The sequence below is a fragment of the Neovison vison genome, chromosome 3 (assembly GCF_020171115.1).
Source record: "Neovison vison isolate M4711 chromosome 3, ASM_NN_V1, whole genome shotgun sequence".
NCBI classification, from domain to species: domain Eukaryota; kingdom Metazoa; phylum Chordata; class Mammalia; order Carnivora; family Mustelidae; genus Neogale; species Neogale vison.
In genome coordinates this window covers 41,464,955-41,488,645 of record NC_058093.1, presented here as the reverse complement: position 1 = coordinate 41,488,645, position 23,691 = coordinate 41,464,955, and the positions used below count along the sequence as shown (strand labels likewise).

Sequence of the window (23,691 nt, the reverse complement as noted above, 5' to 3'; positions counted from 1 at the left end):
TCTTGGCCATGTAAGGATGAAACTCAAGACAAAGCAATGGGTCTTGTTTCTGAAGAAACTTCTGGGCCAGATGACTCAAGGAATAAGGAATGAACTGTGAGTGGTTTTCTAGTCAATAATGAACCTTACAACTACTAGAAAGTGGACAACCCATGGTTCTTTTGGATGAAGCAGAGGGATAGGATCTTCAGAAATGTCTGCATGTATAAGGGTGAGAGACTATGATGGCTGGGACCCCACTAGTAAGCACAGTTCACAGATTATAACCTATCAAGCCTCTGCCCCTAAAGTCAATAGACCATAGAGATGGATGTCAGACAGAAGTTCTGAGAGGAAGCAACAAAAAGATGATCCAACCAGAACAGCAGCATTACCTTCAGTGTGGAACCAGAGGAACCTGGAGTCAAGAGTGGTGGCTGTGTCCCCAGGAAGAGAGGAAGGATGTACCCAGATTCAACCCTCAGCAATAATTTCAGCCCAGCCTGATCTGGCCCCAACCTTCAAAGCCAACTCCAGGGTACTGTGGTCTTCAGAAAACATACATACACACTCGGGTATACACACAGGCACACACCTGCATGCACACATGTGTGAGGACACACACACGGAGTGGCAATTCCACGTAGAGGAAACAGAGGAGGTGTGAGTGTGTCAATTTCCCCCCAACTGTAGGTTACTCATCATCTAATGAACTCCCCTAGAGTCTTCCAAATGGTTTTATATGTTTCCCAAGAATGCGAAGGACATTAAAGAGACTGTGTGATGTGCTGGGTTTTGCTCAGAATTGAGGGGTTTCCTGAGATATGGGACTTTCAGTCCTGTTCAAGCCAGAATGCTGGGCACTCTGGGTATCACATGGAGAGGACTTCCCACAAGGCTCACCACACATGATTTATTTCAGGTTTGGTTCAAAGCATGACCGATAAAGCCCAAACACTGCCAAGCCCTCCTCAGGTGTGAGCCCCAGACTGGTCCACCCCCTCCAGCTCTCTCCAAGGCCTCTGGCTCCTAGTGGCTGTGTCCTAGCCTTCTCCACTGGGCTCATCTGAGAGGCCAAGGAGGCCAGCATCATCCCCTCCACCACCATGCTACATTTCTGGCCTATGACAAAAACATCCTAAAGATGGTTTTCCTGAAGTCCCTCCTCCCCAGGATTACACCACATCCTTCTTTCCTCAGAAAGACAGCTCATCTCCAAGTACCTTTTGAACTCTTTCTTCTGAGTGAAAGTAAGCAGCTCACCTCACTTCCTGGGACCTTCCTTCTTCTGTGAAACCCATTCTTACTTTAAGCCTAACTACAAAGGTCCACATCTGGTTTCCCCTCCTTGTACACTGTCCCACACCCACTCAGTACCCAGTGGGGTGTGATTATCATAAAATGGAACCCACAGGTCCATAAACACCCAAAGGTACACAGCAAGACTAAAGTTTAAATATCACGGAAGTTCATGTACAGATCACAGAAGGGCAAACTGCAGAGATTGTGTTGTCACACCCAAAGCCTCGCCTGGGCCAGGTCTTCCAGAATTCAGCCATGGTGAGGTCCACACCCTGCTTGGCAAAACTTCCCCAAACATGGCCCTGACTTCACAGACTGTAGAGTGGCCAAAGAGTGATGCAACAGGTTAAGGAAAATAACCCTCAATTCCCCCACCTGTTATCCCTTCCAAAAAGGATGAGGCCCCCTCTGAAGTGAGAGCACTTGCCTACCTTTGAAGTCTTTAACCCAGGTTCTAACTTTTGCTGAGAGTTCAGTATTTTGAGTTCTAGGCTTTTATTAGATTTTCTCTTCCCATATGTCATCTGTTTCTCCAAATCCTTGGTAAGTACTTAGCATGTTGGAAAACTTGCTTTATCACTATGCATTCAGAACCATGGACAAAGACTGCTGGCTTCCGGGCTCACCAGTCCTTCTTCTCGCCATCATCAAGTCTCTGTTTTCACTGACCTTCTGTTTGGCTGTTTCCCTCAGACTCAAAATATCTGGATGGATATCATCTCTGAATACCCACACATTCACAAATACGGTCTCTCACCCTGAGCAGGGAAAGACATCTTGGAATCCTTGAGCTTTGCTCTCAGTGTTGTCCTACTATCTTTTATCTGCCAGGTATCCCAGATATGCCCAACACCAGGTGTGCCTTCCATTTGGACTCTCTTTATCAGCTAAAGATTGTATCTCTATTCTTGAAGTTCAGGACTTTGACCAAGAGCACTGGGACAGGGACCATCTCCACACGAGTAATGGAAGCATAGAAAAGCATTCTTTAATTACCCAAGGGGAGAAAAGAAAATAAATAACAACTTGTCAAACCGCCAAAAATCAGGAAAAGGGAAAATGACCAAGTAAAATAAAAATAAACTGGTATAATTAGAATCAAATCTAGCAATTGTTAAATTAAGTGCAAACAGGCAAAAGTCTCCTGACCAGGTTACAAATATCAGCTCTGTGTTTAAAAAGAAGAAGAAGAATTAAAAAAAGCTTGAAGACAAAGGGTACAAAAGAGGCACTAAGGAAATGTAAACAAGATAGTGAAGGAACGATAATATTAACATCAAAAAAGTGGAATTTCAAATTAAAAATATTAAGTAGGACAGAGAGTGTTGCTGTCCAGTACAGGTTACAAAGACATTCTCACACAAGGCTTGCTTGCACCAAATGAGGCAGCAACCAAGACATAGTCATTACAACTCAGCACTTAGACAAATTTCTGACAAAGAAAATATATTGATAAATGATACCAAAGCTGTGATATTGAGAAAGACGGTAGACAAAGTTCTGTAGCCCCTCTTAGTATACATCCTAAAGTAAAGAAGGAAATCATTTAAATAAATAAAGACTATTTGCCAAAAAACAATGGCAAACGTGACACAAAATGATGAAATGAAAATCAACCTTCATTACAATCAGGAGCAAGACAAGAATCCTTGCGATTGTCAAAATTATTCAATTGTTTTTAAGGATTCTAGTGAATTCAGTAAGATCAATGCCGGGCATAGAATTCAGAACAGGAGAATCCATATTTTCTTGATTGATGAAAGTCTGCATACTGTTTTTTTTTAAACTATGAAATCAATATCTTGATTAGGCTGAATTTTGATTTGGGCCTGATCAGTGAGTAGATAACCAGGTACAAACAGAAATGGAAAAACTATCATATTCACAAGAGTGATCAAAAAGAAGTGTAAAATACTTAAGAAAAGCTGAACAAGAAAGGAACAGAAAAATATGAAGGAAACTACAAAGTGTCCTTGATCTTTGGTAAGGTAACATTAGAAGTAACTACAAGAAGGGCAAGGCCCTGGAATATAAACTTCAGTTTTCTTCCTAGGAAACAAGATTACATGGTTAACAGAATAACCTATGGCACGTAATACCATGAAACATGGTGCAGCTCAAAAAAATAGATAGAATATTTAGAACTGAAATGGTACCCATGACATATTTATAAGGCATCCATGGGGGTATATTATTACCCTTTTCATAAAACAAGCAAAAAAAATCAACACAAATACATGTTTCTCTTTGTGTATGCTATAAGAGAATGGTCCAGTTTCATTCTTCTGCATGTGGCTGTCCAATTTTCCCAACACCATTTGTTGAAGGGTCTGTCTTTTTCCATTGGATATTCTTTCCTGCTTTGTTGAAGATTATTTGACCATAGAGTTGAAGGTCCATTTCTGGGCTCTATTCTGTTCCATAGATCTTTGTATCTGTTTTTGTGCCAGTACCATGCTGTTTTGGTAATCACAGCTTTGTAATATGGCCAAAGGACACATGAAAAAATTCTCCAGACAACTTGCCATCAGGGAAATACAAATCAAAACCACAGTGAGAATGGCTAAAATTAACAAGACAGGGAACAACAAATGTTGGCGAGGTTGTGGAGAAAGGGGAACCCTCTTGCACTACTGGTGGGAATGCAAGCTGGTGCAGCCACTCTGGAAAACAGTATGGAGGTTCCTCAAGAAGTTGAAAACAGAGCTACCTTATGACCTGGCAATTGCCCTACAGGGTATTTACCCCCAAAATACAGATGTAGTGAAAAGAAGGGGCACCTGCACTCCAATGTTCATAGCAGCGATGTCCACAATAGCTAATCTGTGGAAGGAACAGAGATATCTTTCGACGGATGAATGGATAAAGATGTGGTCCATATATATAAAATGGAATATTACTCAGCCATCAGAAAGGATGAATACCCACCATTTACATAGACATGGATGGAGCTGGAGGGGATTATGTTGAGTGAAATAAGTCAGGCAGAGAAAGACAATTGTCATATGGTTTCAGTCATATGTGGAACATAAGAAATAATGCAGGATTATAGGGGAAGGGAGGAAAAGCTGAATGGAAAGAGACCATAGAGGGAGACAAACCATCAAAGACTATGGACTACGGAGGGCACCTGGGTAGCTCAGTGGGTTAAAGCCTCTGCCTTCGGCTCAGGTCATGATCCCAGGGTCCTGGGATCGAGCCCCGCATCGGGCTCTCTGCTCAGTAGGGAGCCTGCTTCTCTCTCTCTCTCTGTGCCTGCCTCTCTGCCTACTTGTGATCTCTGTCAAGTAAATAAATAAAATCTTAAAAAAAAAAAGAGAGACTATGGACTACGGGAAGCAAACTGAGGGTTGTGAAAGGGAGAAGGGTGGGAGGGTGGGGTAACGGTGATGGGCATGAAGGAGGGCATGTGATCTGATGAGCACTGGGTGTTATACATGAATCATTGAACACTATCTCAAAAAGTAATGATGTACCATATGCTAATTGAATTTAAATTTTAAAAATCACCCAAGAAAAAGGGGGAAAAATACATATGTTTGTATGTAATTGTAGGAGTATAAAGAACTGGGGGAAGTTACTGCCTATCTGGTGACTAGTCCTCAGTTCACACCCTTTTGTGGTTTTCATTCATTCCTTTAAAAAACATTTGGCAAGTGCTAATTATATGCCCAAGATGCTCATATTTACCCAACGCCAATCATGTGCAGACCCACTGCCAGGTGTTGTGGGTACAGAAATGGGCAGCAGTGGTCCCTGTCCCCACATATATGGAAGAGACGGTCAATAAACAAATATTTAAATGAGATGATCACGGTACTTGATGTGCTATGAAGGAAAGAGCATAGGATCCTATCTTCTTCAGGACTTCTTCAGGACTCCCTGAAGAAGTGACATTACAGCTGAGCTGAAAGCAATCCAGAAGGACAGGACAACATGCTCAAGGGTCCTGAGCTGAGAAAGATTTTGGAATGTCCCAGAAATAGAAAGAAGGTCAGTGTAACCGAGGATACCCATGCAGATTTACAAGAAAGTCCTTCCATTTGGAGTGGAATTTCTACTATGCATGCACATATCCAAAGTTTTACATTTAAAAAGTAAATGTGAAACACAATTGTTTTCACTTGGATCCTATATAATGATACCAAAAATATTCCTCTTTATTTCCACTCTAACTTAGACATGCTGACTAGGTCTCTTCTTTGATCTATGATGTGACCACTGGTTTGGTAATATTTCACCTTTTCCTATATATAAAGAGAATTATTACTGATTTTTTATAACATGAGGTTTTCTCATTTTTTTCCCAAAAAATTAACACCATCTCCTTTTTTCTTTACCAGACCTCCCCATCAGACATATACTTCTCCAACAGGCCTCGGGGTGTCAGAATCTTACTGGTGGGAGATCTGAGAGGGGTCACCAGATCTCTCTTCACATTATGGGGGAGGAATAAGAGCCCCACAGAGGGGATCTGGTCATGCAGCAATGGTCTGGAGGCTCCGGATTTCTCAAGTGGTGTTTTTTTCTGCTGTCCAAAGTTTCTCCTTGCCGTGACAATGACATGATCATTAAGAGGTGAGTCACATCGGAGTCACTCTGGGAATAAGATTCAGTGCTCTCCATTGGTGATAATAGTCCCTTGATAGGAACCAGACTTAGCACCTGCAAAGTACCTAGGCTACCAGTGAATCCTCAACCGATACTTGAAAAATAAATGAATGCCCACTGAAATGTCACCTCCTTGAAGAATCCTTCCCAATCCCTCATCTGACAGAGATTCTCCTGTTATTCTGTGTCACCTCCACTAAGATTTGGAAGAGGATGTAAATGCTACTTTTTTGCATACCTCAAATTCCGCATGGGAAAAAATTCATCATCAGCATTGCAAAGAATGAAACTCAGGACCTTTCTGCCCAGTGCCAGAATCTGATTGTCTGATATTTACTCATTAGAAGAGAAGGGATCACAGAAGCCAGCTTTCTATCAGAATATCTAGCAACTGGATCTTTAACCAGAAACAAAAAGGCAACTTTTGCCGTGAGGATCCATAGACATCAAAGAATTATTTCAGCAGTCTCAACCCTTGTGTGTCTGACCCAATCAAGGGCAAGGTGCACACTGCAGATTTGTGTTCTCTGTAAGAGCCCTACACCCATTGTTCTGTGCTTATATCGATTAGCCTTTGTCATATCTAATTGATTACCATTCGTTGGAGCACAAAGGAGAAAACGCCCAAAGTATACTTTCCTAAATTGTCCTATACAAAGAAACAACCCAGAAGAAGATGCCTAAGACTGATGTAAATTACAAGCCAGACCTGGGAGATTTGTAAGGCAGAAACTAACAAAAGGGGGCATTTGAGACTATGTCAGCATGCTCACTGGGCATATATCAGGGGCAAGTTCATCCATCCAAAGTCCTTGCAAGGATATAGACTTGTAAAGTTCCCCCTCAAATACACACCTTGGACAGTGGGTTTTTGCCGGCACAGTTGATCCCACCAACAAAAACCATGTTGGGCATGATGGGCCTGGAGTAGTCCTTGACAAAGTCACTTCTGAGAATCCAGACAGATGCGGAGCTCATCAGGTCCTGGACAGTCACATCTTTCTGAAGGACTTCTGAGGCAAGTGCTCCATATGGGGAATAAACCACATTGCACAGAAAGCTCTCTGACAAGAAAATGAGCATGTTCTTCACCCGTGGTAAAAAGGTCATGTGATCTGAGTTAAGGGACAGAGCCCTGGGCACATAAGATGGTGGGCTGGGGCACTGAGTACCTTGAAAATCTAGGCCACACGGCAGCGCGTTCAAGAAGAACACAGCAGGCAGACCCAGGTACAGCGCCACGATGGGGCCACAAGGGAGGAAAGGGTCTGCCAACACGGCATCGAAGCGGCTTTCCACCAGGAAGGCCATAAGTTCCTTGTTGTGCAATAAGTGGGAGCAGGCAGAAAAAATCAGGGCAGAGTCCTCCTTGACTTTCTTGTACGTTTTGACCACACGCTGCAGCAAAGGCTCATTCTCAAAGACACCATGCCCGAGTTCGATAAAAGCTTCTTCCACGTCCTCCCTTCGGAATGGCACAGGGTACCTCTTCAAGGTGTAGAACGCTCCTTCTTTGATGTGCATTGAAGCCTCAGAAGCTAGGACTACCATGTCATGTCCCCTCTGGTGCAGCTGCTCAATAACCCCAAGCCCGCTCAGCCAATGGCTGCCATCCACGGGGACCAGCAACAGCTTCCCAGCCTGGGACACAGTGGGGTTCAGAGCACACAGCAGCAGGCCCAGGACAAGCGGAGATGGATCGCGGGACCTTGCTGCCATGGTTCCCCTGCCTTTGCTACCAAGACTCTCTCTTGCCAAAAGTTTGCCCTCTCCTACTTTCCTGTCACAAGAACCAATCTATACTCAGAGTTAATGGTTGATTGTATCACATGACTATAGCCGGTCAGTCAGCTGAAAATAACAGGAAGTTCACCTTTAGAGGTAACAAGGACAGACTTTGTCGGGTTTCTTTTTTCTTTTTTCCAAGTATTCTTGTTTTTTATTTATTTGCTCTTAAGTTTTTATTTTAATTCCAGTTAAGTTAACATACAGTGTCATATTAGTTTTAGGTGTACAATATAGTGATTCAGCACTTCCGTACATCACCCAATGCCCATCCCAGCCAGTGAACTAGCTTTCTTGGTCGGCAGCAACAGTTTCACCGCTGGAATTCTTTACCAACCACTCGAATCACATTCTTGAGGGGCCAGAGAAAGGAAAGCAGCCCCAGCATCGCTGAATGCATTAAACGAGTATTTCCATGGACCAAGAGGGGAAGAAAAAAGGCTATGTGGTGACAAATTAGACTTTCTTTTCAGGAATGAAACAGAAAGCAGAATGTGCCTTTTAGAAAGAGGAGAACATGATGCTGCAAGCCTGCTTTTGGCCCGTTGCAGCCTTGCGGGATGTCCTTCCTCGTGGGTCACTCAGGGTCTTGCCCAACGCGGTACCATTTTGATGCATTCATCCAACAAAATGCTTATTTTGTCCCACACGGCACAGAGCCTCGGGGTGCCAGCAGAGACCACCACAGACGAGTGTCCTGCCTCACCAGAACTCGGGCTCCATCAGAAGAGACAGACCGGCAATATGAGCAGATAAACAGGCGCGTCAGGGGCTGTGAAGCATGTCAAGAAGGAGATGAACGTTGCTGACTAGTGAATGGCGGGAGGGAGGCCCACTCGAGTGCACATGCGCAGAGGGCCTCTCTCAGGAGGGATGCGCGTTCGCTAGGACAGACAGCCGCGAGGGCAGACACTGAGAAAATCTGATGACCCAGTTGCAGCAAAGGGGAAAGGTGAACAAAACCAATAAGAACATGGATGTGTGGAGTATGTGCCAGGTATCAAATAAGGTGTTAAGCATGTCACAAGCATCTTACATAATCCCCTAAAATATCCCTTAAAGGCAGATAGTATTGTTCCCACTTTAGGAAGGAAGACCCTGAGGTTCAGAGAGAGAAAAAGGGCTGCCAGAGTTCTGCGCTTACTAAATGACAGAGCTGAGATGCAGGCCCTGAGTGTCAGAGCATGGAGACTCCGCCCTAATCCCAACTCCCCATGGCCTCTAGCACTATCCGGATCTTAGGGCCAGGTTTGAAATTTATAGCAGGTTAGGAGCTAGAAGTAAAGCCGTGATCCCCACAGTCATTACCCAATCAAAATAAATGGGGAGAAGGCAGATGTGCTCACCCAGTAATACCCAGCACTAGCTGGTGCCCCCAAAAGAGCAAGGGAAGGGTCAGGGAGCGAGTATGGTAGTCCCAAATAGAAATTCCCCTCCAGAAGAAAAGGCAAATCTGAGTGCAGACAGAACTGATCATCCCACCCTGTTCTTTGGGGATCCGTTGCTGTACACTACAGTCCCAGGATGGGAGCACAGATCTCAATAATTTGACCATGGACGTCACTGACCACCCATATTCGGGGACTTGATAAGAAGGTCATGGAGAAACTGCTAAGTCTAAAGTTTTGATGTCCTGTGGGGCATATTCACAGGGCCCCCTTCATTCTGGTACTTAGAACAGGTACTTAGAGTCCCTCCTTCCCTGTACCACTATCCTTCCTCCACAGACCTCCAGTGTCACATGTGCTTATACATGGGTGCACACATACACACATGCTTAAACATACATGTACTCAGAAGCTTCCCACTTACACACAGCCTATGCCACCCCAAGCACTTTCCGTTCTCCTGGGCTAAGGTTCTGGGTGGGTAGAGGGGCAGCAATGCTATTCACTGGTGTGCCCCTATCTGCAATTCTGAAATTCACAGTCCAGTTTAAATATTAAGAGCAATAATTCATCTGAACTCTCAGTGTCATAAGAGTTCATTCATAAATTACCCAGAGCAAAAGGGCTGTAAACACACACAGTCACCACTGTGATGATTTTATGACTTTACTAAATCACGCAGAGCCTCAGGACTTTTTGAGGCTTCTGTGTTCCTGGATGCTTTGGGGACATGACTCTGCCCTTATAAGCAGGGTTTCAGCTTTGGAATCCCTCGCTCGGGGGCCAGTCCATGGTTTTGCAGACAGTAAGCACTCAGTAAATGTTTTTGTATAGATGTGACTCATCCCTTCTCCTTTGCTCTAGGCCCCATATCCAAGCAAGCAAGTGCTGAATGCTCTGTCTCTGAAACCCAGCTTCCACAGTCCTCCAGGGCCCCCAAACCATATCTACTCATTCTGGTCCCAGCATCAGCTTTCCCCCTGCACTGCCCCACCCCGCCACCATCCCTGAAACCTTGATCAACAGCTTCCTAGGACCCAGAATAAAATTTAGACTTCAGCCTTTCCCTCAAAATTCCCTGGAATGGGTCTTCAGCTACCTGTCCAAGCTCATTACTCCTTGACACTCCTTTCACCTGACCCCTCACCCTCTGCCCCTTTCCCTCCACTCATTCTGGATCACTTGACCTTCCCCAAACAGACTTTTCCCATATGGCTTTTATCACACTAGACTCTACTATGAATCCACTTTCTACTACTGTTTATTGCATGATTACAAAGTGCCAGCTCCAGGATTGTACTTGGCCCCTCAGGGTGACATGAAGTTTGTCCTAGAGACATAGAGTGCCTCGTTGGATCTACTGCCCTTTATGATGAAATATTAGAGTTCACTGGTTAATCATTTTCCTCTTAGAACTAAGTGACCTTTATTGGTATTACCTTGCCATTTATCAAAGCAAAAAATAAAGTATCAGAGAATAAGAACAAGGCAGAGAGAGGTCAGATGTCCAAAAATGCCAAAAAGAAAGTTATGGTCATTGTATAGCAGTTTTACTGGAAATAATTACGGTACCAAGATTGACCCACACCACCACAAGCATGACCGGCAAGTTTTAATCATTTTGATACACTAGACTAGGAGTTCTCAAGCTATGGGCCAAGACACTCTGGGGATACCCAAAAATTTTTTAGGGGAATTTTGCAAAGTGAAACTATTTCCATAATGATATTTGGCTTTTTCACTCACATGCTCTTTTTCTTTTCTTTTAAGATTTTATTTATTTATTTGACAGAGAGAGAGATCACAAGTAAGCAGAGAGACAGGAAGAGAGAGAGGGGGAAGCAGGCTCCCTGCTGAGCAGAGAGCCGGATGTGGGGCTCGATCCCAGGACCCTGAGATCATGACCTGAGCTGAAGGCAGAGGCTTAACCTACTGAGCCACCCAGGTGCCCCTCACATGCTCTCTTAAGGGTACAGTGGTTTCTCAGTGGCCACATAACCTGTGGTATAGCAATAGATTGACTGTAGAAGCAGGCAGAAGAATCCCGTTCTCTTCTTTTCAACCAGAGAGATGTGGAAAGTGTAGGATGTGCCACTCTTCACTAATTTTTTTGCTTTGAAGAAGTTATTTTGGGGCTCCTGGGTGACTCAGTCAGTTAAGCACAGGACTCTTGATTTAGGCTGGGGGTCATGATCTCCAGGTCCTGAGATCCAGCCACATGTAGGCTCTAGGATGAAACTGTGGAGTCAGCTTGGGATTCTTTCCCTCTTCCTCGCCCTCTGCCCCTCCCCCACATCCGCACGCGCACATCTGGGAGCACTATCATTCTCTCTGTTTCGCTCTCTCAAATAAATAATAAAAATATGATTTATGTTAGCATGTAATGGCTTCATTGCTATTAAATTGGCTAACGAATTTTTTTCATTGCTTTAACTTCTAATGGAGTAAGTATTGATAGATACAACCTACATTAAAAGAGCAAAAGGGTCCTAGAAACAAAACCGGAGAACTCCTGTTCTGGACCAATGATATGGCTATCCTTGAGCACAGGCTCAGACAAAACATACACCCCTCACTCTAACCCCACGGGCGGAGGGAGAACCTGACAGAAGGCCTATTCTAGCAAAGCCATAGCCCCAGACCCCCCTTACTCCCACTAACTTCCTCTTTTTCCTTCGGAGAGATTAGGAGAGCACAGCTTGCCTGGGCGGGGCCAGGGGTGGGCGGGGCGTCCACCCCCCCTACCTCCGTGCGAAACACGCCACAGAGACCCTCGTCGTCGGAAGCGCGGCAAGGCCCCCGCAGTGCATTCTGGGATGCGGTCTCCACCAATGAGATGTGGCCTACGTCACAAGGGCGCCCTTTCCGGGTGGCCTGGGCTCGCAGGGCACTCGGGCCCGTGCCCCGGGGGCAGCCACCCGCATCTCTTGTCGTGCCGGTGGCCTGTGGACCGTGCCTGGCCTTCCGACATGGTGGACTACTACGAGGTGCTGGGCGTGCCCCGCCAGGCGTCGTCAGAGGCCATCAAGAAGGCATACCGCAAGCTGGCGCTCAGGTGGCACCCCGACAAAAACCCTGAGAACAAGGAGGAGGCGGAGAGGCGGTTCAAGCAAGTGGCCCAGGCCTACGAGGTCTTGTCAGACACCAAGAAGAGGGACGTTTACGACCGGTATGGCGAGGCTGGAGTAGAGGGCGGCGGTGGCGGCAGTGGTGGCGGCGGGGGCAGCGGACCCTGCCGCGACCCCTTCGAGTATGTCTTCACCTTCCGCGACCCGGCCGAGGTCTTCAGGGAGTTTTTTGGGGGCCGCGACCCATTTTCGTTCGACTTCTTCGGAGACCCACTAGAGAACATCATGGGCGGTCGGAGGAGTTCCCGGGGAAGCAGAAGCAGAGGAACCGCTCCCTTCTTCTCCGCCTTCAGTGAATTTCCAGCCTTTGGAGGTGGTTTTTCTTCTTTTGATACGGGATTTAGTTCCTTTGGTTCCCTGGGGAACGGAGGCCTTTCTTCCTTCTCCATGTGTTGTGGTAGTGGTGGGACCGGCAACTTCAAATCCATGTCGACTTCCACCGAAATCGTTAATGGCAAAAAAATCACCACCAAGAGAATCATTGAGAATGGCCAAGAAAGGGTGGAAGTGGAAGAAGACGGAGAGTTGAAGTCCCTGATAATAAATGGCAAAGAGCAGCTGCTGCGCATTGACACCAAGTAATTCCAGTCCACGTTCAACTTAGAGCACATGGTGAGGAATAGCAGGACTTTTTTTTTTTTTTTTTTTTTTTAACTTGCAAGGGAACTCTACTTTCAGAACAACTGTACTGAAGAATTTATAAACAGTCATGCCAATGCCTATTTGTTGTTATTGTTGGGACCACATGAATAGGACCTCTGATTCTCTTTAAAACTTGTAAATATCTGTATGCACTTTGCTATTCATTAAACATAATCCCCAGGCAGACGGTGATTATTTCCTAGTACTAGGACACAGTGTTACAGCACCTTGAACCTTGCCTTTCCATTTTGTTTGAAATGTGAGCCAGGTAGTTTTCTCTGAAGTTAACCTTGCCAAGATAAATCGTTTTACTTCCATTTTTTTCACCACATTATAGTAAAAGATGTGTACACACTAATACTTCTGGCTTAAGGATGGTTTTTAGTTCCATATAGACGCTGGTGACTAGTAAGAGTTTTCCGTTTAAATATAATAAACCTAGGCTTTTTAAGAAACAGGTAAACCTGGCAAAGTGGGTGTATTCATTTCCTACGGCTACTGTAACAAATTACCACAGATTTGGTAGCTTAAAACAATGTAGATTTATTCTCTTATAGATATGGAGGTCGGAAGTCTGAAATCCATTTCAGGAGACTGAAGTCAGTGTAAGCAGGAACGTGTTCCTTCCAAAGGCTTGAGCAAAATACAGAGGTGAAATCCTCACAGTTAAATGATTATTTAATAGCATCAGATGGACTTTATTCAGGTCACTTAAGCAATTAAAAAAAAAACTGGTAGTGATGACTCAAACAGAAATCTGATTGCTAGCCTCTACCCACCCGACCTGGTTCTACAACTATGGTTGATGGAAATGTGGAAAGTTACTTCTCTAAGGCTACACAAAACTACCCTATTGCTGTGTGCAGGATGTATCTTGTTTCAAATTAGGTTGACAAAGCCAAGACTATTGGAAAGCTTGGAGTAGTAATTGGGTGAGGCAGCATACATCTGAGAGTACATTTCTGTTGGCACAGTTTATACCCGCAGTGGAAACCACTTCGGGCATGGTTGCGTTGGGATTGTCCATCACAAGTGTGCCATCCCCTTTGGTCATGACTAAGGGAAAGTTTGCATGAGGCATTGGAGCAAAAAGGCAACTGAACTAGACAGACTAAAAATGCAGCACATTCCTTCCTTACAGGAAGGTCATGTGACTTGAGCACACTGTTTAGGAATATATGAAACCGAATTTGGTATCTGTAAAGGCCAATCCCTGTGGAATGGCATGTGAACAATATGCAGCAGGAACATAGGATTCAGCCAGTACTGTCCCACGAGGGCACAGACTCTGTTAAAACTACCTCACATGGTCACTGAGGTACCCAGGCAGTGCTTTTCACCCACTAATTGTACAAGAATTGTACAGAATAAAACAGACTACTGGGGCTTTAAAAAAATATATGAGTTTATTTGCTTGCCAGGCTAGGGAACAACACACCAGTGAAGATATTCATAGTTGTTGGTGGGGAGGGAAGAAGGAGCAAGGAGGGAAGGGATGTTGAGTTTTGAAGTGATAGAAATTAAAAATCACCACTCTGTATAGGACAGAATAAGTGCATTTATGTCTATACAGTTGGTTAACATAAGTCTCCGTTGGTCAGGAAAGTCTTCAGTTGGGTCCAGTAAGACTGGCATGGGGGCAGGGAGGGTCATTCAGAGGTCATGTATTTTTTTTTTTTTTAAAGATTTTGTTTATTTACAGAGACAGTGAAGAGGGAACCCAAGTAGTGGGAGAGGGAGCAGCACACCTCCTGCTGAGCAGGGAGCCTGATGTGGGGCTCAATCCCAAGACCCTGGGATCATGGCCTCAGTCTAAGGCAGACCCTTAAAGACAGAGCTACCCAGGCGCCCCAGAGGTCATGGATCTTAATGGCTCTAGTGGAAGCAACAAACAAGTCAATGGATGAATATATAAGCAAGTTTGTAAGCAAAGTAAGTCAATCCATACAAAAGGATATTATTCAGCCTTAAAAAGTAAGGAAACTGACATACGCTGCAACATGAGTGAGTCTTAAGGACATAAGCTAAGTGAAATAAGTCAAAAAAAGGCAAATACTCTATGATTTCATTTATATAAGGTACCTAGAGTGGTCAAGTTAGTAAAGACAGAAAGTAGATTGGGGGATGCCAGGGGTTTTAACAGCATTTGTTGCAGCAAACAGCATTCAGTTAGAGATCTGGTGGAGAGTTTCCCTTTTGCAGAATAGAAAGCATTTTATGTAAAGAATTTTCAAAACTGAAAACCGCTTTTTAAAAATAGCTCTAAAATCACAGTCCTGTATGTCAGTACTTGTTGTTTATGGAAAGGCTTGAGTAGGCTTTCAGAGTAGAGAAAACATTTCCTCTGGTGCAAAGATGAGCATCTGCAGGACCCCGCCGTGGACTCTCTCCAGGGAGAGAGAGCACTTTCCCATGGAGTGCACCAGTTAATAAGGAAGTAGTTTAAGACATCATTTTAAGAATTGGGCATATTGGGGCGCCTGGGTGGCTCAGTGGGTTAAAGCCTCTGCCTTCGATTCAGGTCATGGTCCCAGGGTCCTGGGATCGAACCCCGCATCGGGCTCTCTGCTCAGCAGGGAGCCTGCTTCCTCCTCTCTCTCTGCCTGCTTCTCTGCCTACTTGTGATCTCTGTCAAATAAATAAATAAAATCTTTCAAAAAAAAAAAGAATTGGGCATATTGAAGTTTTTTAAATAAAATTCTTTAAAGCTTCTTTTTTTTTTTTTTAAGATTTTTATTTATGTGACACAGAGAGAGAGGCTTAACCCACTGAGCCACCCAGGCACCCTAAATAAAAAATTTAAATAAGCATTTTTTTAGGTGTATCTATGCAACATCTACAAATGTTAATCATATCTTATGCAATATAGGAGCCACTAGCTACACGTGACTGACTACTGAGCACTTGAAATGTGACCAGTCCAAATTGAGATATGCTGTAAGTGTAAAATAAATAGCAGATTTTGAAGACTTAGTATGGAAGCAAAAGAATGTAAAATAGCTCATTAAAATTTTATGTTGAGTATGTATTGAAAGTTTAACATTTTAGATATATTTGATTGAATAAGATATAATTTTAGCCCTCTTTTTGCCTTTTTTGGTAACCTGTCTACTAATTTTTAATAAATTATATTTATAGCCTGCATTATAGGTCAATTGGGCAATTCTATACTAGACCACAATGAAAACCTACTAAATTATTTAATATAGGGACTTCAAAAGAAACATTCTCTGATTAAAATCTAAAATAATTAGAAAAAAATAAGAGATAGCTATGGGAGGGAATAAACAACTTTGAATATAACCATGGACTTAGAGAGGAAATCCAAACCAGAAAATTAAATGACCAAAAACAGAACGAAGGAAAGAAAAAGAAAATACAAACAATTTATGCCAAAACCTAGGAGACATAAAAAATGTTCTATGAACTTCAATGCTTCATTGATTTTTTGTTTTTTGTTTTTTTTTTAAATATTTATTTATTTGAAAGACAGAGATCACAAGTAGGCAGAGAGGCGGGCAGAGAAAGAGGGGGGAAGCAGGCTCCCCGCTAAGCAGAGAGCCCGATGCGGGGCTCGATCCCAGAACCCTGAGATCATGACCTGAGCCGAAGGCAGCGGCTTAACCCACTGAGCCACCCAGGCACCCCTCAATGCTTCATTGTTAAGAAAACTCTAACAGAAAGGAACTTAATGTTTAGCTAAGGAAAATTAGAAAAATAGCTATAAAATAAACCAAAGGACACAAGAATGACAATCATTACTAAAAAGCAAGCTGGGATTAATGAAATAGAAAACAAAACTAGTAAAAAGAATAAGCAATTCCCAAAATTATTTCTTTGAGAAAACCAATAAAACAATTTCACCCATCATAATTTTTTTATTATTATTAAGTAGACTCCAGGCCCAGCTGGAGCCCAGTGTGAGGCTTGTTTGAACCCATGACCCTGAGATCAAGACCTTAGCTGAGATCAAGAGTCAGATGCTTAACGACTGAGCCTCCCAGATGCCCCTCATCCATCATAAATCTTAAGAAAAGGGACAAAAATATGAAAGACTTCGACTCTGATCTTTCATACTTGGAGAAAATTTCCATGACTACTTAAAGAAGTAACATTTAAGGATAAACCAAACCAAATAAGTAAGAGTGACAAGATCTCAAAGTAAAAAAGAATTTAGTGGAACAAAAGTGATAATGGTGTGCCTATCACATATAATACTTGAGAATTTCGGTATAAATGATCCCTTATGTACCCAGAAAATCAGCACAAACATATCTAAAGGTCTTCAGATGACATACCTTGTTCTGCCAGGTACTTTATAAATAACGGTAAGAGAAAATATTTGTTGTGTACTCATTGTGACAATAATGAGGCCAGAATATTTAGGTAATACCTGCCCACCTGCACATTCAGCCAGAAAAATGGGAGTGAGAATTTGAACCAGTGCAGTTAACTCCAGAGAATATTTTCACAAAGGAAAACTAAAAGATGCAGCCACTCCGGCAAACAGTATGGAGTTTCCTCAAAATTTAAAAATAGAACAACCTTACTACCTGACAATCCAGCAATCACACTACTAGATAATTACCTAAAGAATACAAAAGTACTAAGTTGAAGGGATACATGCACCCTGATATTTACAGCAGCAGCATCTACAATAGCCAAATTATGGAAAAAGCCCAAATGTCCATCAGTAGAATGGATGATTAAAAAAATAAAATAAAATAGGTGAGTGGATAAAGACATGGTACAGGGGCACCTGGGTGGCTCAGTAGGTCAAATGTCCAACTCTTGATTTCTCCTAACATCCCCTTCCCTTTTAGATCCTATTCTGTTCATCACTTCACCCCCCTTTCACTGGGTTCATAGGCTCATAGTCTGACCTCCCTCCCACTGTCTCCTTTGAGGACTTCAACATCCCAAGTAGGAGACCTTTCCAACCTGCAATCCAACTCTGATCGTCCCCATGTCATACCCCAGTCATAACTCCTGGTCAGAAACCTTCCCAGCACAGCTCCATCTCTGAAAAGTTGAACTCATTTACTTCTTTCTTGGATCACCCAGACCCCTTTTTGTCTCTTGCACATTGTCTCACTTCCACTTAATTTATTCAAGTTTCCTGACACTGCTGCTTCCTTTTTGTGTTTAGGTCTCTTGTGATCAGATCACACTCTAGCCCCTTCCAAGACAGGGCCACTAAAAATATCATGTCAACAAACACAATTTGCTGGTTCCTTTGTCCCTCCACTGAACAAGCAAACACCCACAAGCAAAGACTCCTGATGGATCAGCTCACAACTCAGCATCTCTGTTCCTACACAGTTGGAGAAAATTGCACAGCCCCATGAAGATGGTGCCTTTGCAAAAGGATGGTCCTAGCTGACCCACACCCGTGCTTGTCAATCCTCTCACAGACCCATGCCCCTGCCTCTCATTTCTTTTGGTGACCACTGCAAACCTTTACTACACCAGTGGAGTCGCTTCAACATTTATCTCACTGAACTTTTAGGAGAATGAGAGGTAGAAGTCTTAGAAAAACTGGTAGATAAGTAAGCACCTGGAAATAAAAAAGAAAAAACAAACGACAACAACAAAAGTGTTCCACCTGGAATGTTGATTGGACATAAGCACCAATACAGACCTGAGACAATGGCTTCCTGTGGCCACAATTTATGCCCCCAATGAAGACCATGTTGGGCATGACTGGCCTAGGGTAGTCCAGGACGAAGTCTCCTCTGAAGAGCCACACAGATGCAGAGCTGAAAATGTCCACCACCGACACCTCTCTCTGAAGAAGCTCAGAAGCAAGGCTTGCATAAGGGGTGAAAGAAATGTGGCAAATGTACTTCAGGGCCAGAGGATAGAGCATATTCTTGACCCTTTGCAAGAACGTCATGTGGTCTGAATTCATTGTTAACAACCTGGGAATATAAGAGGAAGGGTTTGGGCACTGTGTACCCTCAAAATCTAAGTCACATGGAATGGCACGCAAAAAAAAAACAGCTGGAAGTGACAGGTACTTAGCCAGTACGGCCCCACAGGGGTAAACGGGATCAGTTAAAACCACATCAAATGAACTGGCATTCAGGTGCCTGACCAGGTCCTTGTTACGCAGCAGGGCCTCACAAGACCTTTGAAAAACCAAAGCAGCACTTTTCAAACTTTTCATAGTTTCCAAAAACATTGTTAGAAAAGGCATTCTTTTAAAAATCAGGTAACTCTGGCCCAGCAGGAGGTAATTAAACTCATCCTTGGTGTACGGAACTGCATAGCTCGTCATGTTGAAAAAGTCCTCCTCTTTGATGTGCAGGTTCAACTCTGGCGAAACCACCACCATTTGGTGGCCTCTGGCATGGAGCTCCTGCACGGCTTCCTTCATGCTGAGCCAGTGGCTGCCATCCATGGGCACCACCAGTACCTTCCCGCCTTCAGCCCAGGGTCCGACACACACGAAGAGCAACAGCCCCGTGAGCGCAGGCAGGGGAACCAGGAATCTGGCAGCCATGTCCATAGAAGCCCAAAGCAGCTGACTTTTCAGATCAGGCTCTGCCTCCTACCTTTATTTCCTTTGTCTTTATCTTATCATTGAGCCACTTAAAATAGCGGGTAACTGGCAGGCAGCATGTCCTCCTTGTGTTAATCATTACAAACTACATCTATCCCTCGCTTTCACCATCGCCCCCCTCCCTTCTCCTTCCACGCAGGGAAAGATCAATCTCCCTTATCACGGAAAAACTCATCTACTTGACGACTCTCTCCAGGGAACACTCTAATTCATTCTGTTGCTTTTTATTCAGTTCCCAAAACAGGGCTGTGGATGCCCGTTTCATTTGATCTCCTATTTCTCTGTTAACTGTGTCCTAAAGCGCTGTGACTGGGCTCTGAAGAGTCACCGATGCCCGGGTCTCGAAGCATAACCTCTCTGTTGGATGTGACCTCAGCTGAAATCTCTCAAAGCTCTCTCCTCCCATTGGTGGGGACCATGGTGCACAAATGAATATATAACATTGCTAAGAGAGCTTTCTCTGAACAGGGAAGGGGGTACTAGCTCTTTGGTTTTGTTCCTTTTCCACACCAGGACATCTCTTGCAATGGTCAGGGAAGAAGAATCTTGAAGCAGCTGTCAAATATGGAAATATCTCAAAGAATCCTGCACTGGAGATGCGAGGACAGCCTAAGGGTTTGTTGAGCATTCTATATTTACTCCGCAGAATGTGAGTTGCTGTTACCTAAAGCGTAAATGGGCAAGACAACAACCCTTATCAGTGACATGGTGGGACCAGACAGCCACCCCCCCACAGGGCCTGCTTGCTTCTGAACAGGAGGTAGCGGTCACCCACTCTCAGATCAGCCTCTAACTCCACTCCTCTTCTCCAGTCTTCTCTGTTTAGGGACTGGGGTCTTTCACCGATAACTTCCTTGCCACACCCTCCTTCCATGAAACCCCTCATTTCATACAATGCCTCAGAGCTCCCCTATACTTCCTAGATGGGATGATGCATGATTCATGAATCCTTAATAAAGACAATTAGATCTGCAAATTTACTCAGATTTTTGTTCTTTAACGACTCTAAGATATAAATCTAGATAAAATAAATAAGGAGACATACAACATGATGGATGGGAAGATTGAACATGGTAATGCTCCAGATTTTGTCCCCAGTTAAGCTATAGATTTAATGCAAACCCAAACTAAATCTCACTGGGATTTTTAACATGACCAAATAATATTTTAAAATTCACCTGGAAGCATTACTGGTTTAGGGTGATAGAGGAGTAGCTCTTATCAGACCAATGGTCCCACAGATAATGATTATAAACTCTTGCAAAATGGTCTGTTTGTTGTTTTTTTTTAATGCTGTCCGAAGGCACTGGGAAGCAACAAAAGCAAGCAGAAACTTAAGGGGAAGATGAAGACAGGATGGCACAGGAGCCCGAGAGTGGCCAAGTGCCAGGGTAAACATTCCTTACTCTTATTAACACCTACCTCTCATCCTTCTGCCCTCAACCACTGTGCCCTGTTAACAGGGAGATTATCTTAATGCCATTTGTACCCACACAGCCAGAAAATGGCCAGCCCCTCAGTCAACCCACTACCCATCATGGGGTTTCTGCCTCCTTCCAGAGCTCAGACCAAAGCTCTCCCTTTCTGTTGTCTCTGTCACAGTGCCCAACCCTTGTCTGCCAGCCCTGAAGCCAACAGAGCAGTGGGCACCACACACTCTTCTCCAACCTCAGCCCTTCCAACCTTCTGACTCAAGCTTCAGCCTCTTCAGCCTCTAGCTGAGCTTCGGTGGCCCACCAACCTGCCCACGGTAGCAGCCCACCGAGCGGATAGCCATCCATTTCCCCTCCTCCAGTGTGCACTCTGGGCACTGCCTCCAACATGTACATTGAACCAGCCAGTGTTTTCATGTGTCCCCATACTCAACATGGCGGTTCATAGCATCTGACATACGTGCCACTCTCCCCGCAAAAAGGTCAACAGCCTACTTGGGATTTCCCCCATGATACTCTTTCTCAAGGCCCATTTCTTCAGTTTCCTGGCTGTTTCTCCCAACTGTTGGCTCACGAGCTGACCACCCTACATGGAGGGCAAGGAGAGACTGAAGAAAGAGGCAGGCCACTCCAGAGGGTGGGTGGCAGGGATAATAAGCAAGAGAACTTACTCACAAGGCTTGTCTTGGGTGGCTACAAGACCAGTAGATCTCTGCCCCTGCCTGCCAAACCTTAAAAGTTTACATAGAGGCCTTAACTGGGTTCAGTCATGTGTATGATTCAGATAGTATACCATCAATAACACTGAGTCTCTCAAGGCTACATCCTTGGAAACAGCTCCCACTGGAGAATGGTGGGCAGAACACACATCCCAAGGACAGTGAAGGAGCTGAGAAGCCTCCAATTGCCTGAGCCCAGCCCCCAGGTAAACCAGCATGAGCATCCTCCCAATGACTCCCTCCAACACTCAACAACACTAACAAAAACAAAATTTCTAATTACACAAAGGATTTAAATAGATTATCATCCAAACAGGATATAAGAACACTCAACAAGCATAGGAAAATATGCTCAACATCAATAGTCATTAGGGAAATGCCAATAAAAATGAGATTTTACCTCTTGCCTACTAGGTTATCTATAATTAAAAAAATTTTAATGCAAAATAGTAAGTGTTGGCAAAGATGTAGAAAAACTGGAATATCCACACATTACTGGTACAAATATAAAAGGGTGTGGCCACTGTGGAAAATAGTTTGTCAGTTCCTCCATAAATTATACATAGGATTACCATCTGACCCAGCAATCCTACTCCTGGGTTTTTACTCAAAAGAACTGAAAAAAACTGTTAAAAACTTGTCCATGAATGCTCATAGCAGCACTACTGACAGTGGTAAAGAGTAGAAACCCATCAGCTGATGACATAAAGTCCAGCAGCAGAGGCACCTGGCAAGCATGTGACTCTTGATTTCAGGATGGTGAGTTCAAAGTTCCACGTATGGTGCAGAGATTACCTAAATAAATAAAACTTTTTTTAAAATGCCCATCAATTGATAAAAGTACAAAGAGTGGTCCATCCACACAGTGGAATATTATTCAGCCATAAAAAGAAATGAAGTGCCAGGGCACCGTGGTGACTCAGTCCATTAAGTGTCCAACTCTTGTTTTGGGTTCAAGTCATGGTCTCAGAGTCCTAGAATGGAGCCCCACATCAGGCTCCACACTCATCAGGGAGTATGCTCAAGGATTCTCTCACTCCCTCTCTCTCTCTGTCTCTCTCTGACCCTCCTACCAAATAAATATATAATCTTAAAAAAAAAAAAAGGAATGGAGTACCAACACATGCTACAAATGGATAAGCCTTGAAACATGAAGCTAAGTAAAGAAGCCAGATATAAAAGGCCACCTATTGTACGATTTCATTTCTATAAAACATCCAGAATAGGCAAATCTACAGACAGAAAGTGGATTGGTGATCACTAGGGTTTGGGGAGGGCAGAATGCAGAGTGAGTACTTAAAAGATAGATAGGTATGTGTCCTTTTGGGGTGACAAGAATATTCTGGAACTAGGTAGTGGTGATAGCGTACATCCCAGGTGTACTGCACACTTTTATGTGTATCTTGCCACAAAAAAGCAAATGGAGCAGGCACTTTGAAAATCAATCTGGCAGTTCCTCAAAGATAAAACATAGAGTCATCGCACAACCCAGCAATTCTACTCCTCGATACGTACCCAAGAGAATTGAAAACTTAGTCCACACCAAACTTGAATATGAATGTTCATGTATTCATAATGGCCAAGAAGTAGAAACAACCCAAAAGTCCATCAGCTGATGGGTAGATATATGGAGTGTGGTATATCCATAGAAGGAAATATTATTCAGCAATAAAAAGTAATGCTACAACATGAATGAACCCAGAAAACATCACGTTAAAAAAGCCAATCACATATTCTGTTATCCCCTTTATATGAGATGATCAGAATAGGCAAATCCATAGAGACAGAAGAGTAGATCAGTGGTTACCAGGAGCTGAAGAGTAACGGCTAATAGGGTGGGAATTTATTTTAGGGGTGATTGCAAAATTCCAAAACCAATTGTGGTGATGGTTGGTAGAAATACACTAGAAACCACCAAACTACAAACTTTCTGTGAATGAATTGTATGATCCATAACTTGTATCTCACGAAAGTTATTTGTTTGTTTAAACCCATTTGATCTCATCCTCTTAGAATTATGTCAATTATTAATCAACCAAGGTTCAAGTTTTTCAGATATTCATGTTGAATATATATATTTTTTAAATGCTGACTCCTACTAGCATTTAGCTACTCTGGATAATTACTTATTAACAGAAA

The 23,691-nt window shown here is 43.6% G+C and overlaps 2 protein-coding genes across 4 annotated transcripts in view; one reads left to right on the top strand and one right to left on the bottom strand.

Moving 5' to 3' along the window:
- LOC122902436 (UDP-glucuronosyltransferase 1-6-like) overlaps nucleotides 1-23,691 on the bottom strand; it is a 47,722-nt gene that overhangs the window by 8,299 nt on the left and 15,732 nt on the right. Inside the window, exon 1 of one of the 3 annotated variants that reach the window (XM_044241892.1) lies at nucleotides 6,748-7,662. The exons of the other annotated variants lie outside the window; for them this stretch is intronic. Within the exon in view, the coding sequence (XP_044097827.1) occupies nucleotides 6,748-7,611 (864 nt within the window). The 5' untranslated portion in view covers nucleotides 7,612-7,662. Of the gene's footprint in view, nucleotides 1-6,747; nucleotides 7,663-23,691 lie in introns of those variants that run through there. 3 annotated transcript variants of the gene reach the window in all.
- DNAJB3 (DnaJ heat shock protein family (Hsp40) member B3) lies at nucleotides 12,035-13,070 on the top strand. The gene has a single exon (XM_044241895.1). The coding sequence runs from the start codon at nucleotides 12,035-12,037 to the stop codon at nucleotides 12,773-12,775; it is 741 nt and encodes a 246-aa protein (XP_044097830.1). The 3' UTR covers nucleotides 12,776-13,070.